The following is an 18,944-nucleotide window of genomic DNA, read 5'->3' on the forward strand; positions in this document are numbered from 1 at the left end:
GCAGCCTGTCAAAATTATTCTTCCCCTGTGCTGCGGTCACAATGTGTGTGTTATTGTAGGGTCACCGGGGAGCTGGTTTGCTACTGTGTGGCTGCTGGCACTGCACATGCTGTTGTGTTACTGTAGGGTTGCTTAGGAGTGCTGGTTTGTTATCGTAGGGTTGTGGGCAGGTGCGAGGTGCCATTCTCACCCTGAATCCTTTGTTGTGAGAAATAAATTCCCATAAAAAGTTACACACGCTTAGAATTTGCTATGTGTGTGCACACAAAGGCAGGCCCCATTGGGCTGACAGTGCAGATCTGCACCCTCTAGATTTGAACGGCTTATCCTCTTCCATTCCCACTTGATTGTGTCCACTCTTGTGCATCAAGCGGACAAGGGGTTTCCTCTTCGATGACCATGGGGTAACCGCTCATCTGGAGTTTCCTCTCCCACGTGTTAACCGGTGCTCCCAGCGCCGCACCGAACAGCCAGACCCTTTGGCATCCGACGCTGGACCAGCAACTGTGCCCTCAATTATCGGTGTGTAGCCTGCAGGGGGGTTTGGCCCTCTGTCCTCCTGACATTCAAGGAGAGAGAATCAGAAACGAGGCCATCTCACCCTGCAGGGACCCCATCCCATTGTTCCAGCCCCCCCCAGCCTAGGCCACTGTTCTCCAGCTGATCGCGATTATCTGAAATGCTCTGCAAGCAGCTAAGTGAGGAGCTTGGCTCTGGAGTGGCTGATCTCCAGGGGAGCCAGAGACCTTCCCACGTGGCTGAGTCTTCACCTCCTCCATCTGCATCGCCAGCAGGAGGCATCGGGCAGCTCCTAGGATGGGGGGAAAACCCCTCACCTCGTTCACAGCTGGCAGCCCGAGAGCCAAACACATTCCATGCCCCTCTCTGGCCAAGGAGCATAGGAAGCACATTGTGCCCAAGACAGGGAAAGCCTTAAATTCCTACGGACCCTACTAGAAGAAAGAATGTTTTCATTCCTAGGCAGCTTTGGGGCCCAGTAGCTGAAAGCAAGGGGCTCACAAGAAGCCCCTCAATTTGTGGGACAGCCCTGATGCACATTCCCTCCACTGAGGTCAACGAAATGAGGATCTGGGCCCGAGGCGGCTGGCGGTTCTTAGTCCAGCCCAGAAATCACTGCAGTGGAAATGCCCTGTTTTACATCCATCGCCATTCAGGACTTGCCCATCTCTCTCACAGAGCCGGGCACCACTGCCGTGAGCCCACCCTGCACCTCCTCTGGGCACTCATGCACTTCCCTGCTGCGGCTGCCCGTGCCAGCGGAGTTTGCACAGGACGCAGGGAGTTTCCCTTCAGGAGCCTCTCTCCATGGAGCCGAGGATTCCAGCAGGAGGAGGGGGTCTCCAATGCCCCATGGCAGTCAGGCACATGCTGGAGTATTCAGCACTGAGGGCAGCCTGTGAATTAAGCAGTGGAAGGTTCTGAAACGATTGGTTTTTGCCTTCCCCGATGCAGCAGTGATGGTGCTGAGGGTTTGGCCTCTCCTGGCTTCAATTTTATTTGGATTTTTTTCCACCCGTCCTTCTCAGAGGGGGTCAGAGGAGGGAGCAGCGAGTCAGCAGAACCCGCCAAGTCAGACACAGATCGGTCATTTCTCTTCCCTAGTTCCTTGCAGTTGAAGATGGTCTTGTGGCTAAGGCACTGTGGATACCTGGGAGGTTCAATGGCCTGACCTGTCACTGAGTCCATGTGTGACCTTGGGCAAGTCACTTGATCTCTGTGCCTCAGTTTCCCATCTGTTAATGAAGGGGTAACAGCACTTCCTGGGCCTTGTCTGTTTGGAGTGTAAGCTATTTAGGGCAGGGATGGTAAGTACAGGGTCTAGCACATTGGGATCTCCTGGTGCTACTGTCCTACAAACAAACAACAATACTAATGTCTAGAGAGATCTGCCGTGGATACGTCCCAAGGCTAAAGTCTCATTCTGGGGAGAGTCAGGGCTAACTCCTCTGAAGCCAGCGGAGCTGCACGGGTGAGAGCGAAGAGAAGAGTCGGAGAGGCGTCTACACCATACCTGAGTGCATCTTCATCCATCACGTAAAAGGAGACGCTGTGGAAGGTGGGCGGCAGATGGACCTCATATTCCTCCCCCCAGAATGGGGATAACGTCTTCCAGACCGTGGCCGTCCTGGAGGGAAGAGGGTCCCTTTAATCACAAGTCATTACCGGGAGCGTGGGTACCCGTCTCCCAAACAACCATCCGCTCCTCACTGAGATGTACCTCCTCTAGACACCTACCTGAGGTCTTCTGCAGTAGACATCGCAGTCGTTTCCAAGTACTCATATAGGGACAGGGAGACACCAGCTTCCTCATGCAACAAAGCCCCACGTGAGGTGTTCTCCCAAGCTCTCCTGACCATTCATGGTCATTGAGGGTCTGTCTACGCTGCAGTGGCAGCCCAGGGTTAGGAGAACTCGAGTTATCAGACCATGAGTTTGTTAACCTGGGGTTTGAGCGTCTACACTCAGTTGTAACCTCAGGTTAGGAACTGTGGAGCCCTGGGTCCCAACCTGGGACTCCAGTGAGGACCCTGCCTTATGCGGGCCTGAGCCCAGCCCCCCAATATCCCAGACTTCCCAGTGCCCTCCCAAAAACGTGGCTGCTCTAGCCCTTTGTTCATGGTGCAGTGTGGGAAAACTTGACTGTCCAGAGGACAAAGGAAGTTGGCCCAGGGAATTGTGGAATACTTTTGACAAACTCCCAGAGCATGAGTCCAGTGGGGCTGCATCTACACTGCAAAACTCAGGGCTTGAAACTTGGGTCCCGGCTTGATTCAGGTTCAGCCCCTCCACCCCCGAGGGGTCCTGGGTCTGAGCCCTGGGTTAGTGCGATTTGTGTGTAGATGGAAGGGGGGTTAGACTTGAGCCGGTGTTCGAACCCTGGGCTTACACTGCAGTGTGGACATAGCCTCAGGGACCCAGGGCACGTCTCCATAGTAGTGTGTCCTAGCCAGACTCCAGTTCCCCCTGAACTTTCATTTGGATACACTACGGGCTCTCAACCTGGGGGTCAAAAATCAGGTTTTAGCAGAGTATGCCGAGCGGCTCTTTCTTTATGGTTGGAGGAGCTTGAGGGAGCGGGAGTTCTCTCTATTGTAATCACGGCATGGAAAAATTTGAGACCCACCAGATGACCACCTTCTGACTCACTGTCTGTCCTAAACCATGCTCTGATGCGAACAGCTTTTGGTCACTACTAACCTGGGGCTGGGGATTATCAGCGACCTCGCAGCAAAAGGATTTGTGTGTGACTAGCAACAGCAGCCTCCTGTCTACACTAGTTAAAAAAAAAAATAATAAAGCGCCTTTTTAAAATGTGATCGCTAACACATACTAGAGTCCTAGTGCAGACGGGGTGAGCTGTCAGCTCTAATACGGGTTAGCTGGTCCGGATCCCAGAGTAGAGCCAAGATAGCTGGTTGAACTTCACTCTAACATGTGTTAAACTTGCCCGGTCTACACTAGCATTCTATCACCGGTTAGCCATCATACTTGAACAGCACACGTCTCAGCCTTTAGCGCTGGCTTGTCATGGATCGCCGGGAAACAAAACCTCAGGTTCATGCCCCCTCTGCTCTGAACACAGGAGAATAAAAAGCAATGTGGAGAGGATATGAGACAAACAGGAGATGGGAAATAGCTTTTCTGATAGCTTCTTGTTTACAGAACCAGCGTGGGGAGGGGTGGGAGTTGACAGTTCTACCAGCGGTTCCAAGATCAACATGACATTAATCTCTAATCAGGAGGAGGAAAAATTCATAACCTCCCTAACGGCCATTTCGCATGGAAAGGAAACGTCTCTCTGATCACTGGCTCCTAACAGCCTAAAACCACAGCAACCTTTTTTTTATATATGGCAAATATTGTAAACGGCGCCAAACTGCACGGCGCTCGGGATTAGTTCCCCGCTGGCTTTTCAAGTTTCGGAATATACATGTCACACATGGAACACACATTCTAGAGGGGCAGAAGAAATCAGCGTGTGCTCCAGGGAGCACTTCAAGGGAAAAAACAACAACAAAAGCCAAACCAGGACCCCAGATCCTTAGCAGTGTCAATTGGCCTAACTTAACTGATGTCAGCAGAGCTAAGCGGATTTGCACCTATTGAGGATAGAGTCTGCACAGAGAGAGAGAGAGAGAGAGAGCGAGAGCACAAGACCACGCGAACGAGCATTAGAGAGCGCAAGCAGATGAGTCAGTTACCTGATGATCGCTTCATTGTCGATTTTCACGATGCAGTAAGGGTCACTGCTGCCCGTGCTGCAAAACAAAGACAAAATGCCCACGTTAGCACAGACTTCACTGCCCAGGGAATTTCTAACCACAGTTGCTACAAGGGAAAGAAGGCACCCAGCTTTCATTCTTCAGTCACAATGGCCTTTCCCTCCTATGCAAGTCACGGTCCACTTGTCTAAGGGTACGGCTATCCTGCCAAAATAACACCGGGGCAGCACGTCTCAGAGCCCAGGTCTACAGACTTGGACTCATGCTATGGCTTTAAAAAGATCAGTGTAGACGTTCCCCCTCGGGCTGGGGTTTGGGCTCTGAAACCTGGTGGGGGTAAGGGAGGGGGAGTGTTTCAGAGCCCAAGCGGGAACGTCTACATGCCTGTCTTTAGCACTGAAGCGTGAGCCTGTAGACCCCAGCTCCGAGATTCACTGCTGGGTGGTTTATTTTGCAGTGTAGATGTATCCTTAGAGCGCTAGCAGCAGGCTTCCAGAGGCATGTTGTGTTAGGGGAGGAGACTCTGTTTATTAGTTTTTGTGGGAGGTTTTAATCTCATGGTTTTTAAGCCAATCTCATGACTTTCTCAAGGCCTGACTCATGGTTTCTGAATGCTCACAGTCGGCAGTTCTGGGCCTCTAAGGAAGGGCTGATACTTGCTGTGTGATTGTATCAGTTCTTTTTTGGGACAGTGGGAGGTAAAAATCCATGTCCTGCCTTGCCTGCTATACCCACCCTTCCCAACTCCAGAACAACTCTTCTAGACCTGATCTTAGCAGGACGATCTAGGTCCTACTGCAATCCAAATAATAAATAAACTAATAGGAGCAGCTCAGACAGGCTATTTCTCTGAGACCCAAATGGAGCAGGCACGTCAGCGAGGCACCAGTCATTGGCACCCTAAGCTCACTAGGAAATAAAATGAACCGAAGAGTCCTGTAAACCAAGGGAAGCAAGTGGTGGATTCTCCATCTCTTGAAGTCTCCAAATCAAGACTGGTGCCATTCTGGAGGCTTTCGTCAAACACAAGGTACTAGGTGAAAAAAACTGGCCTGTGTAGGTCAGACTACCTGGTCCAATGGGACATTCTGGCCTTAGAAATCTGTGCAAGCCCTTTCACCCAATAGTGTCTGGACTGAACAGAAATAAGAACGGATCCAGGATGGGGGAGGGTCAGGCGTGAAGGAAATAAATCTCAGACCCTGGCTTCCTTGTAAACACAGAGGTGCCTGGCTGGGAATCTCTCAGTCCTTCTGGCTGCCAAGAAGTTTTCTTCTTTCCAAAACAGGGGTGGAAAACCCCCCGCTCTATCACCGGATCTGAGCACGTCCAACTTCCCCCATCAGGCGCTGGCTGTTTGCGACCAGTCGGCTCGAGCCAGAGTGACTTAGTGCTGCTGGAGATGCAGCTGCTTCCTGAAGTGGCATGGCAGCAAAAAGGAGACACAGTTGGACCCCGCCCCGCTCCCCCAAGATCTGGGGGGCTCAGAGAACGCCACCAACCAGGTTCTTCCTCTCCTTCCCCCACTGGACAAACTGCACGGGGAAGTTAAGATCTGTGATATTTCCTTGACTTTACCTTGTGCTAACACTGAACCCAGGTGTCCTGAGAACTAACTCCAGGAGGCCCAGCGCCACCCCTCATCATAGCCAACGCTCTCAGTCTGGCATATGGGTCCCGTAGCACATCCAGCTACTCTCAACCCATGCCCCACACACGTTCCTAACAGCCACAAAAATTCCCGTAACTCCCCGGGGGTGGGCTTTAGGGGGCTTTCCGCACGTCCTGGAGGAGGGACATCCTTATGCCCCGAAAGAGGAAGTTCCAGTGGTCTGGGTTTGGGGGGTTAATTCCCAGCCAGGAAGGCACACTGACCCAGTGCTGACCCGACAATCCAAACATCTGGAGTTAGGTGGTGCTGGCCTGAAAGTGACTTCTAGGTCAAGGAATAGACTAGATCCTTCTGCACACGGACTCAAGGTCTTGAAGGCACAGAACTCAAAGGGAAAAAGGAGAGCACTGACCAGCACAAGCAGCTGTCAGAAAACTGGCAAGGTTAGGATCCATCGGTCAGTGCCCTCCAAGGTTTGTGTCATGGCCGGAATTCCCACTCAACAGATCAGCATGGAGGGGAAAAAACAGCCCACCGAGCGCTAATAGTGCTTCTCTAGCTCGGTGGCTTCGAGGGTCGAGATTTCAGGCAGGTCCTTACCACAACTGTGCTGCAGATATCCAGTCAAAACAATTGGCTTAGGACTAGATGCTCTTCATTAGGAAAAGGACATGGCATGAACCTACCAGCCCACAAACAAAAGGCTGCCCAGCTCAGAGGAAGCGGAAGAGGAGAGGAGACCTTTCATGCCTTGGCCACTGGCTTACAGATGGCCCAGATCAGGACTGACTGAAAGCCACTCCCGTCTGACAGCTGCATGGGCCCCTCTGATCAACGGAGCTGGGGGATCTCCTCCAAGCTGTATTTGACTTAGAGACGGTGGGGTTTCATTGCACAAGCATGTCCAGAAGTTATTCTGCAAGACTGCCCTGGTGGCCTAGAGCCATGTGGGGAATCCCAGGCAGATTCCGCATCCAGCCTGCTCTGTGGCAAAGCCCTCAGATGGCCTTATGCAAACCCTGCCCAACAGGGTCTTTGGCGACACGCTGCAGATCGAGAGGCTAACGCTGGATTCCTCCCAGCTCTGGGTTAAGGAGAACTCCGTTCAGCCTTGGACTGAGCCTGGTGATCTCAAGCCAGCCTGTGCACAGTCCTCTGTTTCCCAGCACAACTCAGCCTCCGTCTGGCCTGGGGCTGGAAAGGGCGTTCTGTGTTCAAAGCACGGCTCTTTAAAGAGGTGCTGACACCGATTCCAGTCTCAGGGTAACCAGGGTCGACAGCTCTTCGCGGCACCCCAGGGACGGCAGTGCTAACCAGACCGTGGTCACGCCAAGGTCCTGTGGCCAGGAAACGCAGCGCTACCTGCTGGGGACAGAGACCTTTACTTCTCCTTCCAGCAGCTCTGGCGAGGGTGTCTGTCCTGGCAGCTTTCCAGGGAGAAAAGGATTCCCAGTGTTACTTGCTGTTAAAACAAAGGGAGCCAGGCAAGGCCCTGAGGACCCAGGACAGGTGGAGCAGCTATTCCAGGCTGCCAGGGCTTTCTATTTCATCCGGAATCGATCCTACTCTGAGATCCGGGGACGTGCAATCCTCCTGCACAGCGTCTGTGGTCCCCAGCGACTGGGTGTGGAGTACGCTAGGGCCCCACCACTATCCATCTTCTCAAAGGACACCCCTGTGCTGCTGGCACAACAGCGCCTCCTTCTGGCCTCCACCAGGCAGCTACAGCCCCCCCACACCACACCCTCTCCTGCAGGCTGCCTCTCTGCTGACCAAGCAGGGAGGGGAGCAGATCTAGACAAGGTGGTAACGAGGCTGGTGCCACTCCGCTCCCACCATCACGGCCACGGGGAGAGACTCCCATAAGGGTGTAGCATAGCCAAGGAGGGGAAGAGTTTGGGGGAAACCAGCACAAGTGCCCAGATACCATGGTGATGGTCACCAGACAGAAAAGGCACATGCTATGGGCCTGACCCAAAGCTCATTGACTGCAGTGGGTTTTAGATCAGGCCTATTACAGGGTCTGGGCAGGGAGAAACCATGTGTCCCGGTGTGCCAGACATGGTCACCCAAAGGGAGGCTAGAGGTCAAAGCAGGACCCTGACTCTGAGGAGAAACGAGGCAAGGAGACCTCGACACCCACCCACCCACACTGCTATGCAGCACCGTGCTGGCTTGGGGCAAGCGTAAAGCAGGGAAAGGCCAGTGGTAAATGCAGCCTCTTTGGCACATTTGCTGTTTTGATGAAGTTTCCAATCAAAGGAAGGAACGGGGGCGGAGGGGACCCAAACACGGCATTCTGCAGAACTGTCTTAATGATTTGCAGCCGGAGCAACAATTCCCCCGGCCAGCAGAAAGGTTAATTCTGCCAAGGAGCGTTAAGTGGCTGATAGACTAAAAACAAACATTAGTCGCATGGCTGCAAACTGCAGGCAGGGTTCGGGCCTCTGCTTTTATGCTAGGTTGAGTTTTTTGCCCTCAGTTGCTGTCTGCCACAAACTTACTCCCCAGAATAGCAAAAGCTGCCGTTTGGGGCAGCGGGGGCCGGGGGGGGGGCGGACTAGTAGTCAGAGCGCTAAGGGAACCCACATCAGTTCAGCAGGACTGGTCTGGCAGCAGCCAGAAGGCAGACAGCTCACCGGTTCTGGTGGCCATTTTCAGTACCGTATGAATGCGCTGGGGGCGGGGAGGGCGGAAGAGAGAGAGAAGAGCTATCTACGCCGTCGCTCGCACCCGCGCCACTGAGCTGGGCATGGTCCTAGAGCAGTGGTGGGTAGACGTGGGTTTAGTCTTACTGCGGTTTCGTTTCCTCATCTGTTTAGCATGTTTGGTGCTTCACACCCATCTCAGAGTGGGGTGGGGCGGCTGAACGCAGCAGGGCGCCATTTTCAACGCCTTGCCTGAAGTTGCAGCAGCTAAATCTGTACTGAGGCACCCATGGTTTGGGTACCTACGTGCCACTTTAGAGAATGAAATGATTAAACTGTGGAACTCACTGCTACATGAAATCACTGGGGCCTAGACTGAAAGGGATTGAATATTAGTATGGATAAGTAAAAACAATAATTCTGAAAGTATCTCTAACTATTAGACCAAGATGAGACCTAATATGGGGATAGATTTTCCCACATCCGCTACTGTTGGCCTCTTTCTTACACCTTGTTCTGAAGCATCTGGTACTGGCCAATGTCAAAGACAGGTTACTGGACTGGATGGACCAGTCTGGCAATGCCCATGTTCTTCCCAAAGCCGGCCCCTCAGATAAATAACTGACCTTATTTATTTTAAAGAGCCCTTCTTTTTGTCCTGTTACCAGCATCATTTTCCCTGCTCCCGCCTCACTTACATTCTCTGTTATTATTTGACAACACATTTTCCAAAGCAATTTCATTTTACGGGGAGCTGATCATTTGAATCTGTGTGTTTTGCTGGAAGGAATTTCAGGTTGCTAAGAAAGTGTTTCTCCCAGCATTTCAATGAGCTACAACTGCATTCTGGACAGGTTTTAAAATGAAATCAGTGGATCAACTTCTGTTAAATATAGGCCACTGCTGACAACATTTCCTGCCTTAGACAAACTATTAAGTATGTAGGGAATACACGTAGGGAATGTCAGATATGGGCAAACTAGTCTGTAGATTGTTTCTTTACATACTCCAGGTTAGATATTAAGGACCAGCTCCTAGCTGGTGCAAACCATTGTAGCTTTATTGAGGCCAATGGGGCTGTATCAAGTTACATCACTTAAGTGTCCGTCCCTAGATCAGGGGTGGGCAAACTATGGCCCGGGGGCTGCATCAGGCCCTTCAGACGTTTTAATCCGGCCCCGGAGCTGCCCTTATCAAACCTTTTGTTTCAACAACTGTGAAACAATATGAAATAAAATATTAAATATGTTTATATTTAGATATCAAAGCCAAAACAAGAGTCCAAATGAAACAAAACCATGGAAATCAGCCCCTCCATTTCAACGGCACGCCATTTTGAAATTTTTTCCATTGAAAGTTGTGTCAAGATCAACATGCTCTCGCTAATCATTCTGATTTCAACCCAATGGCATTTTCCAACTCTTCCAATATTTCTCGGCCAGCGCCAACAACTAATGAATCAGACAGTCCTGGGAACCATTTGGCTCACTGCTCCAGAGAACGGCAGAGAGGAAGGATGGTTCAGTGGTTATGGTGCTAGCTGGAGACCAGAGTTCAACTCCCCGTGTAACCTTAGGCAAGTCATGGCCTTACGCTACAGTGCTGAGGGTGTGAAAAATTCCAACCTAACCCCCAGTGTAGACGTGGCTAAGTTGACGGAAAAGTCTCCCCTTGACCCAGCTCTGTCTACACGGTGCCACAGCATGAACTACGGAGTTGTGAATTGCAGAGAGCACCAAAGAGGTGCACTCTAGCTGCCCTGCAACGACAAGGTACCTACTTCATGTTAACCCTTAGCTACCGCTGCTTGGAGAGGCGGCTTCCTACAGCAATAGAAAAAACCCTTCCACTGGGTTGGGGCCATATAAGCACCTCAGAACGATCCTGGTGGAGCAGGCATTTCATCTGAACGGAGGAAAGCAATCCAAAGAAAGGTTGCTGCGGAACAAGGTAGCACGAGAGGTGCCTGACCGAACGTAGCTGGAGAGAGGCCATTTTTAGGCTTCCTCCCAGCAGGTTTTAATGTCCCATTGTTTATGGGAAGCCATAGATCCTCCGGGGAGGCTGACAGTTTTATAATGAAATGCCAAGGTTGAGTTGTGTGCATAGCTTGCGGTGCTGGAAACTTCCCGTTCTGGGGGTTTGTTAATCATTGCTGAAGCTAAATGACCCAGGACTTCTGGCTGAGGCTGGGAATCAAAGCACCACTAAAAAGGTGGCAGTGACTCCTTTTGCCTTGATGGTTTTTCCACCATTAACTCTAAGGATGCTGGTGTTTTCTGACTGCCAGGAGGATGGCTGCTTAACAGGACAAAGGAGCAGTCCTAAAAAATAATAGCGTCCTGTTTTCTTTATAAGGCCCCAAAGCCCCCTGACTTACCAAGAAAACAGAACTAAAACCCAGGTTAAAGGGAGCAGAAACAGGGGCCACGACCTCCCAAGGGACATGAAACTGAAGCTCTGCCCTCTCTTTGCGATGGATGTAGAAGGCCTAAAGGGGGTTTTCTAGGGGGTTTTTTAACCTTGGCAATGTCAAATCTTGTCTTCCCTGTTTTAGCGAACGTGGATAGGCCTCCCTGGACTGCAGTCATACCTTTGCTTGCAATGGAGACTTGTTACAAAACTCATCATCCTGGGGCACCCCCACCTGGTGAAACCTGGCATCACGGTGTTCCCACCTCAGTTGTCCCACAATCAGCTTTGGCCCTACTTTGGCCATAGAGGCAACTTGACGTCCGGCCAAGCCAGTTTAAAGCATTCAACCCCTTCCGGGGTTACAGAGTCCCTTAGTCCAAGTCTTCAAGCAACATCCAAACAAGGGTCTCCAGTCCCACAGGACTCAGCCTTCAGCCCCCTTCCTTACAGGTGGGCTCCCAGCAGCAAAGGCCTGCCCCAGTCTACCTATTGTGGGTCCTGGGATGGGTGGGCAGAGGCCCACCCTCTTCAACTGAGGGGGAGGAACCAGAACGCCCAGCTGGCAAATGGTTATGGCCTTGGGGCGAAAAAAACCCACAAGAAAAGAGGGACAGGAGTGTGGGTCAAGGGATCCAGAGGGGCTCACAGAGCAGAGAACCCCACACAGCCTCCACGGTTCCTCAAAGGACTCCGAGGAGCCAGTGGACACCACCTGCCCAACCAGACTCTGCCTGGAGACGTGATACAAGGAACCGGAAGCAGAATCCACAGCCACAGAGCAAGCCCCCCATCCAGTTCCTCCTCCTGCTGCTGGTCTTGTGCACGGCTCTCCTGGCCAACGCCAGGAGGAAGTTGACGGGGAGGTTTTGTGACTTTGTGGGGGTCACGGATAGCATGTGCAAATCGGAGGAGATGTGGAGGGAAATGTAGCGGAAGGTGCAGCGAACTCCAAGGGCTCCGACTGTATTCCAGTAGCTTGGGTAACTCCAGCAGACAGAAACGGCCTTTGTTCAGATGAGCCTCCAATATTGGGGTCTACATTTGTGCTAGCTAAGCAGGAGGGCAAAAACTTGAGGCAAAACTGTACCTGAAGGCATCAGCATGACCCTGCTAGGACATCTGTCCATGGAAATAACCCATGACCCCTCCTGCAGAGGCCATCGCCTTGGGATTCAGCAGGGATATTCCTCCTCTCTAGATCAGATGTACAAGCACGGTCTATAAAGGTGAAGTGACTTGCAGCCTGTATTCATGCCCCATCCTCGGCCAGGAACAAGGAGCAGGTACAGCAGAAAGGCAGAGGGGTGGAATATCATGGTCAACAAAACGGCCGCAGGAATTCTTCAACTAACGCTCCAGCTGAAGCCTCCAGGGGGCCCCTGATCCCCTAGGAATGCGCGGCTTGGAGTCTCCTAAGAATTAGCCACATCCCTCTCCCCACGCCCTGCTGCTCTAATCTCCTCTGTAAATCTGTGGCCATACCAGGGCTAGCTAGAAATGATTTAAACCACCCAGCTGGCACTAGTCTGCTCCATTTTGGATGCTTTTGCTGTGCCGCTGAATGCTCCACACACGACCTTCCATTGAGGTCCACAGGCTGGGGCGTGGGAGGGGTCAGGGTCAAAGCCACCAGCCTTCAGGAGTTAGAGCGCTGGGTTAGTGCAATGGCTGCTCCTTGCCAAAGGTGCCAAACCAAGGAGCTGGTCAGAAGGGAAATACCTACGGTGGCTCAATGTGGTCCCCATTCGTCCCCAACGCAAACCCAACAAACCCATCCCTGGTCCAGTTCCACTGGCTGCAGGGGAGAGACCCCAGGCACGATACAGCCCAGGAAAGCAGGAGAGGCTGCCAGCCAGGACTGCGGTTCACTGGCAGAACCGTGTAGAGTGTCAGGCGTGAGGCCTTGCAGCTCCATTTGTCCAGTCACCAGGCCTCCCGTGAGCGCAGCTGAGCCTGAGATGACCACTCTGCCTGGCTGGCCGAGGAAGCCAGCAAGCCAGCGGTTAAGTGCCCCAGCTCTAACCGAGCTCTGGCGATTCACCACACCTGCCTGCAGCTGTGATCTCTCCTGTGCCTGCCTTGTTTCCAGCCTTGCTCCTGCCCAGCCCTGCTGGCCTACTGGCTTCCTGACTCCGTCTCTAACCCCTGGCTTCGGTTCCTGAGTCCGGCTCTGATCCCTTGGCCCTGGTTACTGCATTCCTGACTCTGGCCCCGAGTCCCCAACCCCTTGGCCCTGGTTACTGCATTCCTGACTCTGGCCCCTACGCCAACCAGCAGGCTTGACAGTCCACATCCCAGTTGATGACAGTGGGGAACCTGTTCTGAACTGGAAGAGACAAGCTGCAGGTCACAACTGAGGTGCATTGTGGGGAGCGGCCCAGCATCAGATTAACAAAATGTGCGTTGCAGCTCAGGCTAGAACTGAGCTGAGGTGGGGGAAGCTCACACAACACCTGTCCGCGCTATTTCTGGTTGCTAGGAGTCCCCCACTATCAAATGCCACTGAATCACCCACAATTAAACAATAAACAATCGGCAGCTTGACGGCTTGGGAGAAGGACGCGTAACATTTCCCCGGGAGGAGAGGAATCATTCGCATGGACGCAGCACGTTATTACAAGCAGTCTAGAAATAGCTTCTTGAGAGGTGCCTTTCTGGTGAGCACCCAGAAACTGCAGAAGGTGAGAAACCCAATCCCTTTAGGGCAGCCAGCTGGCAAGGGCTGGGCTCCCGGCTGGCAACTGGAGTCACTCTTCCCAGAATGGTCCACCCGCCACCAGGCCCTGGACCCGGCCCTCCTTGGAAAAAACTTATTTCAGGTGCCAAACCCAGGGTGTACCAGAGCCAGGCTGGAAAAGCATGACTCAGACACAGCCAGATCATATAGGAGCACGCAAGGTTTGTCCTGGTTAAGCAGCAGCAAGTTGTAGATTCACTCCACAAACGGGTTCTGCTGCATTTTGTCCAAATCCCTCTTTTAGGCCTGATCCAGAAAGGTACCGAGGCCCAGCTACTCCAGCGAAGTCAACCGGGGTTGTGGATTTTTAACAGAGCCCACCGAAGGAGATTCGAGTGAGGCACCCAAAGATAGGGGCTGTGTTTGGAAACATGGATGTAAACGGAGCTGATGTTGCACGGAGAACATGCCTGGTACACAGGACGGCATATGGTGGGGTTTCCCTATAAACACATTACACAGACAGAAACCCATTTCTTTCCCTGTGTTCCTAACATGACATTAGATTATTGAAAGGGAGTGTCAAAAATCCAGTTCATTTGATGCTCTTCATGGCTCTTTGCACAAAAAAACCCAAACAAACCAAAACTATCTCCCTTGGCTCGGACCATAGTGGGGGAGAAAAATCAAAGGGGTTTGTTTCCCTTTGGTTTAGTCAGTTTCAAGTTTTCAGGGCAGCCAAGTCTAGGCTGCAAACACGGCCAGGGGAGATTTGTGCTTGAAAATGACTTTTCCCATTGTTAAAATGAGGTGAAAATTTGGGGTCAGGTTTAAGCGTCTCTTGAACAGGAGGCACTTGGGTTTGTTCAGATTCCTGCGGGAGCTGGATCCATGCACTGACTGGGTCGGATTCATCTCTCACACCTGCTTCACACTGGGTAAATAGCTCGCGTCTATTGCGGTGTCGGGCGAATCAGACACACTTATGGCAGAGTTTCCATAAGTCATCCCTGCCCTGTATCCATCCTGAGCTGCATATTGTAGGCCAAATTCTGCCCTTGGCTACCCTGGCGTAAATCCAGAACGATCCATTGATTGAAATGGAGTTATCCTGGATTTACAACTGTGCCAACCAGAGCAGGATTGATCCCTACAGGGCCTGAATCACCTCGCGCTGACGCTGGTGCCACTCTGCAGTAGATCCATTGAAGTTGGTGGAGTTACACTGGGGAAAAGCTGGTAGAAGGGAGAGGAAAAAATCAGGCCTTAAGACTTTTACAACCTCAGAAGTGATTACAGGCCGGGCAGAACATCCCCAGGGTCACTGAAGGGCAAATCCAGGTGAAGTGGCAAGTTCAGAGCTTCCTTCCCAGTCTGTTTCCACGGATACAGGACACCACTAGCTCAGACTCTCCACTGAGCAGTCCAGGGCCTTGAACCCTCGGGATTCATGGCCCCAGCAGTGGCCCCTCAAAGCACTTACTAACAAACACAAAGAGGGCCAGCGAAGCCAACCCAGAGCTGGAGACAAGCCAAGGCTGCCTGGGGAGCGAATTTCATTCCAGGCATCGGAGAAGGCAAACCCATTAATATATTAACAAATAGGCTGCCTAAAATGTCAGGGTGCCCTGTGGACTGAATTGGACACCGCAGGCGCAGCTGTGGCTATCAGCAACCTCGCGGATCAGTCACCGCGGAGCTGCCGGTTGTACCTACAGCTGGGGCTTTGGGTCAGTTTACAGATGTGGGGCCCGATCTTCAGCAGACACAAGTCAGCACAGTCCCCAGGACTTGTCATTGGCGACTGTGCGGATTTAGGCCAGCTGAAGATCTGGCCCACGGAGCGAAATCCAGGAGCAAGGATCAGAGCCAAATCCTGCTGTAAACGCAGAGTAACTCAGCTGGAACAAATGGAGTTACTCCAGATTTTCATCAGCAGAACAGGTGCACCACCCACAAACATCCACAACTATAATGGGCCGGATCCTGGGCAGGTATAAAGCAGCATCGCTCAGTGACCCTACCACGGTTTACACCAGCTGAGGAGTTGGTGGATAGATTCAACGCATTGAATCAGAAGAGCAATTAATAAAAACAACCCTGCACCCAGAAACGTCACTGAAAGTGTCGGGAACCGTGGTCCGATCCAAGGCAAAGGGTTGGGATCCTGTCCTTAGCTTTGGAGCCCAGGGCACCGGAGTCGCAAGGAGAAAGCGCTACTGCGGAGCCGCACTGGAGGTAGACAGACCGAATCAGTCTGGCCACCCATCCCATGACACATCTTGTGCCTCCCTCCAAGTTAAAGCAGGTTGGGCCAGATTCTGATCTCACCCAGGGGTAAGGTCCATTGACTTCAGCAGGGTTCCTTCCCTTGCTCACACCCTCGCGTCTACCGAAGGTACTGACACGGCCCCATCACTAGGCTATCCGGGCACCTCAATCTTTGCACGCCTTTATCCTCACAGCCCCCCGTGAGCCTGGGCAGGGCTGTTACCCACCTTTCACAGGTGTGCCACTAAGGCGCCGAGACAAATCCGTAGCAGAGCAGGGAATTTCACCCAGGTCTCCCACGTCCTAGGCTAGTGCCCTAACCACTGGACGATCGTTCCTCAGAATTAGGCCCAACTTTTTGAAGGGGATCCCCTGGAATCACCCCATTATTCCTTTCACCCAATGCTAAGCACCCTACACCAGCCCTACTGGCTGGGTGCATCTCCAGGCAGTGCCTGGGAGCTGCTGCGTCAGCTGGAGTAGGAATTGTTCCAGAGTGATGGAGGCGATTCCCTCTCCCTGCAGAGAGGGTGAAGCACAGGTACACGGATCCACCCCATGGCAGCCCAAGCGGTCACCTCTAGAGCACCTGGGTGAGCAGCAGCCACCACTCAAAAATGGTGTATGGAACCCGGATGAGAAAACTTGTCTCCCAAAACGACACACGCTAGCAGCCCTCAGCAGATACTTCTGCTCCTTGTGAGTTTTTCTGTGGGGACGGCACTGCCTCACTTGCCATTTCCGGCTGTGGAGCCCCCCTAGGGCAGAAGTATTGGCCCACCAGACCCTCACGGCTGCAGCACGACTTCAAACCCTCATGCTCCAGCAGCCTGTATGGAGAGGCTCTCTCGGTGCACAGAGCCTGCATCACCTCCCCTGTGCAGCCTGACCACCAGCTTTAGGGGAGGAGGCTATGCAGAGCATAAACCTGAGCAGTATTTGGCTGGCCAAGTTAAAGACAGAAGAACAATGGTCCAGATCTCGAGGCACTTTAACATAGGCACATAAAGATAATTAACCTTGTTTTACAGAGGGGAAGTGACTTGTGCAGGGTCCCCCAAAAGGCCAATGATAGAGTTGGGCATAGAACCCAGGTCTCTTGTTTCGCCAGCAAATGCCGTACCCACTAGACCACACAGCCACGCTGGTGAAACAGGAGCTTGTCCAGTCCCTGTTCCCTGCAAACGCAGTCTATGGGCAACACAGTCTTTAAAATGCTGTTTCACCCTCAGTTTTCCGTAATGTCCAATTCTCCTCTCATTCACACTCCGGCAAATCAGGAGTGTGGCATTATTACACGGACGTAAACCTGGTTTCAGAATCAGGCCCGTAAAACACCCAAAAGTCACGTTTCTTTCCTTATTTAGGTCTATTCCTTTTCCGTGACGATTGTTAGGGGTTTTTTTTTGGCAGGCTTTCAGCCCCACCACTGATTCCTTAACACTAACAGCCCCCCGGAGATAGCTGTCCTAGCTGAGCAATTCAGGATTTACACTGGGACCCTGGTTACAAATGCCTCCATATGGTAAGAAGCAAAATCTCGTCTATTTCATTTACTAACCCTTTTCCCCTTCACTCATGCAGCTGCTTCCTCTCCTCTCCCTCAGAAAAAAAGCGACATGTAGCCACTTCTCCTCTTCCCCAAGAAAGGGCCAGGCAGGATGGAAAATAAGAATCAATCAAGAAGCAAATAAATAAGTCAATCAACCTCCTTTGGTTACATTATGATTTTTTTGGTTTCAGTCCAGTGTCTGTAAAAGAGAAGCAACGTGAAGAACAGGCAGGTGCCGGGACGCTGCCTTGTACCCACTTTCCAGAGCCAGAACAGGCATGCTCGGAGGGGTACGTGTGTATGGGGTGAGAATCCTAATAAACATGCATGCATCAGAAAGGCATGTGGCGTATATTGGGAAAGAACCCCTCAAGCGTGCCTACACCCGGAGAGGGTGTGTGTGTTGGGGGAAAACCCTAAGACCAAGACCTCGCTTGCTTGGGAAGGACGCATGAGTGGGTGTGTTGGGGGACTAACCCTGCGAGGTGTGTGGGTCTGTGTTGAGGAAACACGCCCGCGCTGGAGGTGTGTGTGAGGGTTCACATGCAAGAACTACGCTGGGAGTGAGGGGTGGGGAGGAGATCCCTCAAAACCTGCCTGCAATAGGGGTTGTATCTGAGTAGCAATAACCCTATGGACAGGCCTGCACAGGGGGGTAGGGTGGGGGTGACAGTCTTGTGGGTAGTTGGGGGAGGAAAGGGTATCACTTTGGCCATGCTTGTTGTTGGGGGGCTGCGGGTTAACATGCCAGTCCGGTGGGGCTGGGAGATCCCTTTTCCCTGGCTCAACACCAATCTCTATCCTCCCTGTGTTTCATGCACCGCCTCGAATCTGCGAGCTAGAACCAACCCAATCCCCTCAGGCGCTGGAACTGGGGGGGCTACCGCACCCCCCGGCTTGAAGTGGTTTCCATCCTATCCAGGGTTTACAGGTTGGCTCAATGGCTCTCAGCAGCAGCACCCCCCCCCCACACACACACACACTCTGCCAGCCCCCCTGCAAATCACCCCCAGGCTGCCTGTGCCCCACGCGGGACAGCCCAAGCAGAGCCCCCCACCCCTGGGGCTGGGCAGAGGCGCTTTGACTCACATGTCCTTAGCTGGCAAGTGCTTCCCCTCCACGACCCGTATGAACAGCGAGCTCCGCTTGGCCATGGCCGGTGCCAGTCCGGGCTGCAGCCGCTCCGAGCCTGGCCCCGCAACGGGACGCTGGGGACTGAGCCCAGCCGGGCAGCTCCCCGCTCCATTCCCCCATGTGTGGGGAGCTACGTCACGGCCAGCTCGCTGGCCTATCGGAAGAGGGAGGGGCGTGGCCAGGCGGGCAGCTCCAGCGGTGATTGGCTGTTGGCGACAGACTGAGCCACTTGCTTGCTCTGTGGTCAAGGCACCTTTAATGCTCCCACTCTGGGGGGTTGCTCTTCTAAAGCGAGGCGGCGGAGTGTGACACCCGACTGGGTAACGCGCCCCTGAACTAAGAGCAACCCCGGTGATATTAGTGTCGGTGAATCAGCCACAGCTGCGGCTTC

General features: G+C 52.7%; 1 protein-coding gene across 3 annotated transcripts in view; it reads right to left on the reverse strand.

Annotated features, from left to right (window-relative positions):
* LOC101931252 (ras GTPase-activating protein 4) overlaps window positions 1-18,696 on the reverse strand; it is a 47,615-nt gene extending 28,919 nt beyond the window's left edge. For 2 of the 3 annotated variants that reach the window (XM_042857741.2, XM_008166188.4), the window contains exons 1-3: window positions 18,509-18,696; window positions 4,224-4,280; window positions 2,033-2,146 (exon numbers count right to left, since the gene is read on the reverse strand). In XM_042857741.2, the coding sequence (XP_042713675.2) occupies window positions 2,033-2,146; window positions 4,224-4,280; window positions 18,509-18,573 (236 nt within the window). In that variant the 5' untranslated portion in view covers window positions 18,574-18,696. The remainder of the gene's footprint in view (window positions 1-2,032; window positions 2,147-4,223; window positions 4,281-18,508) is intronic. The other variant, XM_005284431.5, reaches the window with a different exon arrangement.
* Between the last annotated feature and the right edge of the window lie 248 nt (window positions 18,697-18,944).

Source organism: Chrysemys picta, chromosome 19, assembly GCF_011386835.1.
Source record: "Chrysemys picta bellii isolate R12L10 chromosome 19, ASM1138683v2, whole genome shotgun sequence".
Lineage (NCBI taxonomy): Eukaryota > Metazoa > Chordata > Testudines > Emydidae > Chrysemys > Chrysemys picta.